The sequence below is a fragment of the Centropristis striata genome, chromosome 1 (assembly GCF_030273125.1).
Source record: "Centropristis striata isolate RG_2023a ecotype Rhode Island chromosome 1, C.striata_1.0, whole genome shotgun sequence".
Lineage (NCBI taxonomy): Eukaryota > Metazoa > Chordata > Actinopteri > Perciformes > Serranidae > Centropristis > Centropristis striata.
In genome coordinates, this window is record NC_081517.1 from 12,956,108 (window position 1) to 12,964,014 (window position 7,907).

At 33.3% G+C, this 7,907-nt stretch overlaps 1 protein-coding gene across 3 annotated transcripts in view; it reads left to right on the forward strand.

Annotated features, from left to right (window-relative positions):
* Nucleotides 1–7,625, forward strand: part of vps54 (VPS54 subunit of GARP complex) — a 32,564-nt gene extending 24,939 nt beyond the window's left edge. For all 3 annotated transcript variants that reach the window (XM_059331528.1, XM_059331545.1, XM_059331537.1), the window contains 8 exons: nucleotides 320–383; nucleotides 520–625; nucleotides 1,776–1,863; nucleotides 2,013–2,134; nucleotides 2,403–2,483; nucleotides 2,579–2,686; nucleotides 3,795–3,889; nucleotides 5,552–7,625. In XM_059331528.1, coding sequence (XP_059187511.1) covers nucleotides 320–383; nucleotides 520–625; nucleotides 1,776–1,863; nucleotides 2,013–2,134; nucleotides 2,403–2,483; nucleotides 2,579–2,686; nucleotides 3,795–3,889; nucleotides 5,552–5,657 — 770 coding nt within the window. In that variant the 3' untranslated portion in view covers nucleotides 5,658–7,625. The remainder of the gene's footprint in view (nucleotides 1–319; nucleotides 384–519; nucleotides 626–1,775; nucleotides 1,864–2,012; nucleotides 2,135–2,402; nucleotides 2,484–2,578; nucleotides 2,687–3,794; nucleotides 3,890–5,551) is intronic.
* Nucleotides 7,626–7,907: the final 282 nt, after the last annotated feature.

Here is a 7,907-nt window from a genome sequence, read left to right on the forward strand (position 1 = left end):
GTTGTATCAAAATGCTGCTCCTGCACCGACGCACTTCCTTTCTATATATTTATGAATAAATAAATCAGACGATGACTCTGACTATAATGAGCCTACAGACCTGCTGGTCCACATCTGTAGCTACAGCAGGATGATGACGGCCACTAACTGCTCCACTGTCAATAAACGTTCATATAGTTATTGTTCTACCGACAGTTTGTTTTACTGAAAACATGGCTGTTACTTTTTTATTGCTGTACCACACGTCGAATGCATTTTTCAATATTAAATAATATCTGTGAGGTTTTGGAGGATGTCAGCTGTGTGTGTCTGTGTGCAGGTCCGGAGGACAGGAAGCCCTCAGAGTTTTTGCTCGTCAACGGGCAGAAGTACGCCGTCGTCGGGTACGAGACTTCTCACAGTCGAGAGTTCCACTTTTCACATGTGACACGACATTTAATCTCATCTCACACAGTTGATGCAAGGCGATAATTCAATAAGTGTGCCTCCTAATATATAAAGTAAAATGTGTTTCTTCAGGACGGTTCTGCTGCTGATCCGGATCTTTCTGGAATACTGTCAGTGTGTGAACGACATCCCGTCCATCGCCACCGACATGCTGACGCGTCTGTCCGACCTCCTCAAGGTCAGAAACACTCACAGTCCACCAACAAACAGTTTTTATTTAATGATGATCAATTTGCAGAAAGACAGAAATATGTAAGAAACTGGAACATTCCCATTTGTGGATGAAAAAGCAAATTTAGAAGAAAGAATTTAGAAGGAAAAGGAAAAATCCATGCAAATGTACAAAAAAGATATTTATTATTATTATTATTATTATACACAATTTAAATATAATTTCAATCAAAATAGTTCTAATCACATTTTACTGACAATAAACCTGTTCTAAAATGAAATCTTTCTAAAAAAAAAAATTATAAAAAATATATTACAAACAAAAAATGAATACATTTTAATAAGTGTCTTAAAACCTTTACAAAAAAAGGAAAAAATAAAATCATAATGACTTAAAAAAAAACAACTTAAAAAAATTAATAAATAAAAATGGAAATAAATGAAAGACCTCAAATGCTTTCAACATAAACAAATAACTAAATATAATGACCGAAGATCTTCTATAGATTAATTAATCTGTAAAAAGTCATAAAAAACGGCTGGTTTCAGTGAAACACATTTTGCTGATGATAAACCTGTCCAGAAACCATTAAATAAAATAAAAAGTAAATAAACACACACGTAGTAATAAAAACCGAATAGTAATACATAAATTGTAAATTAAAAGAATAAAGATTAAATAATAATGTACAAAAACGATACATAAAAAAAACCCTGTATTTTTTAATTTTATGAATAGAATTAAGATTAAATAATATTAGACAAAAATTAACAGCAATAAAATATAATTACTATTAAAAAATGTTTCTTTAATGAATAGAATAAAGTATGGTAATAATATTGGCCCAAAAAGAATACTACTAATAAAAATAAATCAAAAATACTAATAATTATAATGGCTGAAAAAATGTTTAAATTAAGATAATCAAGATTAAATAATAATTGACAAAAACAAACAAAACCCAATAATAATATGTTAATTATTGCATAAATATTAAAGAAAAAAACAAATAAATAAAACAAAAAAAAACAATATCCACAAAATGTTAATTTAAAGTTTTTGTAGTTTTAAAGCCGTTCTTCCTGTCCTCCTCTTCTTCCTCCTCCTCCTCCTCCTCCTCCTCCTCCTCCTCCTCCTCCTCCTCGTGTCTCTGCAGCACTTCAACTCTCGGAGCTGTCAGCTGGTTTTAGGAGCCGGAGCTCTGCAGGTTGTCGGCCTGAAGACCATCACCACCAAAAACCTCGGTACGCATCCAACTCACAGAGGAGCTTCAGTACTGAGATGTTTCCTCTGCCGCCTAACAGCCACACTCTTTCTGTGTGTGTGTGTGTGTGTGTGTGTCTGTGTGTGTGTGTCTGTGTGTGTGTGTCTGTGTGTGTGTGTCTGTGTGTAGCGTTGGCGTCCCGCTGCCTGCAGCTGGTAGTTCACTACATTCCCGTCATCAGGGCTCATTTTGAGACTAAACTGCAGCCAAAACAGTTTAGCGTCCTGCGACACTTCGACCACATCACCAAGGTAACCACACCAACACATCAACACACACACTTTTAAAAAATTATACACACTCATACACACACACACACACACTCATACACAATCATACACACACCTTTAAAAATAAATGAAAAAATAAAAACATAATGACCTAGAAAAAAGTCTTTAAAAATATAAAAATAACCTTTGAAAATAAAATAAACTCTTAAGTATTGAAACTTCTTGAAATAAAATGTTGTTACTGAGGCTGTTTGTTTGTTTGTTTGTTGGTTTGTTTGTGTCTCTGCAGGATTACAACGATCACATAGCAGAGATTTCTGCCAAGCTGGTGGCCATCATGGACAGTCTGTTCGAGAAGGTTTTATCCAAGGTGAGCTCCGGTCTTTAAATGTTTCTCTGCAGTAATCATCGTGTCCTTCAGTGTCCTAACATCAGGCTGTTGTTGTTGTTGTTGTTTATCTCCAGTATGAAGTGAAGGCTCCGATGCCGTCGGCCTGCTTCAGAAACGTCTGTAAACAGATGGCCAAGATGCACGAAGCCATTTCTGAACTTCTGCCTGAAGAACAGACGCAGGTGAGACTCAAATATATTAGTACTCTGGTTTCTATAACGCCACTCGTTCAGTTTAGTGTAGTTTTGTGTTGCAATAATGTATTAAAACGGTGACACAAGGCCAAGAAATTATGCTTTTATTATATAAATGATTAATATTGCAAATACTGATTCAACTTTAAGAGACAATAGTAAAATCTGTGCTTTTTCAGTCCACTAGGTGGTGCTAAATTCATTAATTTATACGCTAAGGTTGTATTTATCAAATAATATAAAATGTAGTTTTATTTAATCTGCATGAACAGAAAGTGAACTTTTTGTTTCTTCAGAGGCTCAAATGATCAAAACAGAACAGAAAATCTGATGCATTTAAAAAAAAAACACAATTTGGATCTTTTGCTGTTGATTTTTTTTCATGCCATGTTGGGGTGAATCGAAGTACAAAAAATAAGTGTTACATTCCCATAAACATAAATGCATAAAGTCTCTGAGAATAAAGTGCGAAATTCACTAGAATAAAAAATCACAAATTTACAAGAACATTTTTAATATTTAAAAAAAAATACGTCATAAATTTGTGAGAGAAAAAAAACTGAAATTTACAAGAAAAAAATATATTTCAAAAAATATATATATTTACAAAATTAAAATAAAATTAATCAATTAATAATTACATTTGTAAAATGAATTGGGGGAAAAAACTAGAAATTTGAGAAAGAAACTGATAATCATTTCCAAGAAGAAAATCACAAATTTATAAGAAAAAAAATTGAGAATTAAAAGTTATAAATTTGTGAGCAAAAAAATCTGAAATTTACAAGATTTTTAAAAATTATTATTTGAAATAAATATATTGACAAAACAAATATAATATTCATACATTAATAATGATACTTGAGAATAAAGTTTTTAATTATCTAGAAAAAAATTATGAGAAAGAAGAACAATACTAATAGTAAATTTGAGAGGAAAAAAATTAGAAATGGAGAATTTATTCAATTATTTGATTATTAACTGGTTTTGAATGTTAACACTCGGCCAGTGTGAAGTTGACGGGATGAATGGAAGTCAAACAACAGACTGAATTGATGGTCAGATGTGATTATTTGATTTTTTTCTCTCTGTTCAGATGTTGTTTCTGAGGATTAATGCCAGTTTTAAGATGCACCTGAAGAGACAGCTGGCTCGCCTCGGAGTCATTAATGATGGAGGACCACAGCATGGGTACCCACACACACATACACACACACACACACACACACACACACACACACACACACACACACACACACACACACACACACACACACACACAAGATAAATAAATTATATTAAACAGAAGAAGAATGTTATATTTGCTAAATCTCCTTAAAATGTATTTTCCTGATGCCTCATGGAGAAGCTGAATCATTCCATTACAAAGATAAATTCATAAATTTAATCATACCAATCATCTATTGGTGATGCATTTAGCAGCTTTATGTTGTTTTAATATTTATGAATGATGAATATAAATTCATCCCATTGAAAAGTTTTTCTTGTACTAAATTTATTCTGTGTATAAACGTTGTAAGAGGCTGACTGCTGTGATCAAATATTTAATTATATTATATATATTTATTTAAGACTTTTCCTGCTTAACGCTTTTCATGAGGTTGACCTTGATAATTAAAACCAGGCTCTGAAGCTCTAGTTTTACTGCTTAAAGTGTTAAATTTACTAGAAAGAAAAATAAGAATGTAAAACAATTAAAAACTATATATTTTAGATAAAAGTTGTTAATCTACTAGAAAACCCTCACCACCCTCACATTAATGTTGTAAATTTACAAGAGAAAAAAATAATACTTAATGAAAAAGAAGCTTAGAAGATAGTTCTAGTCATAAATCTGTGAGAAAAACACTTAAATATTTAGGGTTAAAAATCGTAAATTAATGAGAAAAAAAATGAGAATTTGAGAATTTATCGCATTCTTCATTTTTTTGTTTTATTTTAATTTTCCTGTTTAAAGTGGTAAATGTACTCAGAAAAAAACTCTGTAATTTACAATTAAGAAGTTGAGTATTTGGGGATAAAAGTTGTAAATTTACTAGAAAAAAAATCTAAAATTCATGAGAATTAAAAAATATATATATTTGAGATTAAAGTAGTAAATTTACTAGAAAAAACTCACTAATTTATGAGAAAGAAAACTGATAATTGCAATTAAACAATGTATCAAAAATATATAAAACATTTTTATTTTTTATTTTATTTCAATTAAATAATAATAGTTGATCTGATTTCCCATTGATCAGAAGGTTGGTGGTTCGCTCCCCGACCATGGCAGCCTACATGTCGAAGTGTCCTTGGGCAAGAACCCCAAATTGCTCCCGATGCTGCGTTCATCGGTGTGTGAATGAATTCCCAATGGTGGCAGGTGGCACCAGTGTGCCCTTGAAGCCTCTGCCACCAGTTTGAATGTGTGTTAACGGGTGAATGAGCATAGTGTAGAGCGTATTATTAGACCACCGTTTTACTTCAATTTCTTGTTCATTTTAATGCCTGGTACAACTAAAGGTACATTTGTTTGGACAAATATAATGATAACAACAAAATAAATGATAAGAGTTTAATTTAAGAGCTGAAATCTAGACATTTTCCATGGTTTTCTTTATAATAAGCAAAATCATTATCAAGAAAACCATGGAAAATGTCTAGATTTCAGCTCCTAAATGGTCTCCACAATGGTCTAATCATTTTTTCCATTACTGTATATGGTGCTTTTAAAGATACTCAAAGTCACAAAAACAGAAATGAGTTTATGGCGATTCAGGTAAACCGTAACAATAAACCAGCCCTCTCCTCGGCTCTGGTTCACCAGTGTGACTGACTTTTTGTTTGCAGGCTGGTGGTGGTGGACGTGGCGTTCTACACGGAGAACGTTCTGGCGCTGAAGAGCCTTGAGCGGCTCGACCTCAACATGGCCGAGATCTGGGAGCAGAAGAGGTGATGGAGGATGGAGACGGGACGTCCAGGACCGACCCACCCACCGTCCAGATGACCGGCCCGTAGACGGGGGGCGACCTCGGGGCCAATGGCAGCCGGCCGAGGGCGGAGGGAGGGACCCGGAGGGACCAAAAACAGGACAACTGGGAGAACCAGAGCAGCAACAGGCTGCAGCTTCCTGAGCTGCTCCACCTTATAAAGACTATCCAGTAACACACAGAGCTCCTTAAAAACTGCTGCGCCTCATCTCACTGTGTGCAATTCAACAGTAAATTATTAGACAGTTTTAGTGGGAGTGAAGCGTGTAGATAATGTTTAAGAAATGGCGGGGTAATTTATTTTTCTGTCGTCTTGAAAACATTCTATAATGTGGCAGAGTTTTTCTCCACCTGTTGGAGCTGAAGGGATTTTTTTTTTTTTTTTAAATCATCAACGCACACAGAAACCAAATTTTTTTTCTGTGGCTGGTTTCGCAGACTTTTCTCTGAGGATTCACACGACTCCTCAGGATGACAGGGTTCTCCTTGAGGTTGTTCTCTTTCCAAGCCTCGTTCATCAGCTGGTTTTGGTTTTATTCGCTGTGGTGACTTATGTGGTAAAAATGGATTCTTAAAACTTTTATACTCAAATGGGAATATTTTCCAGACTTGTGGAAACTCGGACAGCTTGAGATCTGGAGGAACAAAAACCGTGGAAGTGAAGAGTTTATTACCTGAAACCTTTGAATAGAAACATCCAGACTGTGAAAGCATCACGCCTCTCAGCTACATCCTGTCCTTACCAAAGTAAAAGACTTAATCATTTGGGAAATAAACTCTTCAATTACACTTTTTTTCTCCTTCAAACTGTCACATTATGCATTAAGTTTTCTTCAGTGGTTGTGATGATCCGGAGACAAAAGTTAATTTTTCTACGTGTAGTTTATTGGCGAGTTTGACTGCAGAACATGAAGCATGAAAATCAGCTGTTGACCCAAACTGCTGTTCTCCTTCCTACTGTAGTTTTATTTATTATGCATGAAGACAACGGGAGCTTTTTATTCCTCAGAGGCTCAAACGACTCAAAGCGGAACAGGAAATCTGATTATTATTATTATTATTATTATTTTTTTTTTTTTTAAATATAATTTCATCTTTTTTGCTATTTTAAAAGATGAATAAATATGGAGCCACTGCATAATATTAAGGGGTAATTAAGAGAAAACAAATAAATTAATAAAAAAATAATTTAAATCATAAATTAATGGGGGAAAATGTCTCTGAGATTGATGAGTAAATTTACTAGAAAAAAAATTACAAGTTTACAACAAAATGTTCTTTTTATATTTTTGAAGTAAAATTATATTTTGTGAGGGAAAAAAACTGGAGTATTATTTGAGATTTAAGTGTTTAGAAAAGTCGTACATGATTTAGAAAATCATGTACGACTTTAATCAGAGAATATTGTATGTTTTTTCTGATAATTTACAACTTTAAAATACCCCTGCACCTCACCAGCTCCAATTTACTTTTTTTCCCTACAGTTCTTATATGCTGTTGTAGTATTTTTTTTTTTCTAATTTATTTATTATTTTTTTAATAATGCGAAAAACAAACCTCCAGAATCAAAATCTGCACAAAGCGACGGTTTACTGCTCAGTAATCAAGCGATCGTCTGCAGCAGATTCTTCCTGCTTTATCAAAATAAATTTACCAGAAAATAAAAAAATACACAACACAAGATCATAATTATCTCCTTAACTGTCACCATGAATCATCAAGAAAAAAAATTGGGATTAATGTTATAAAATTTACTAGAAAAAACATAGAAAGTCTTGAGGAAAAAACATAATTACAGTCTTGAATTTGCAAGAAATCACATTAATATTTGAGATTAAAATGCCAAATTTACAAAAAAAACCAACCGATGAGAAATATGTTTTTATACATATTTGAGATTTGAGTTGTTGATTAACTAGAAAAAAAAATCCAAATTTATGAGAATAAAACTGATAATTATGGCCATAAATTTGTGAGGAATATACTTGATTCCGTGAGTGGAATTGTGGAAAATGAAGCCACAATAACACTTCTGTTTTCACCAAACATCAGATTTTCTGTTCCTGAGTCGCTCTAAAGTCCAACAAACAAACAAACGTACGTGTCCAGCTGCTGTCACATCACCGTCTGTAAACACACAGAGACACTAACACACAAGATTAAATGTTTCTTATTTTATCTCACTGCATTAATCAGCTGAATTACTTTAATAAAAC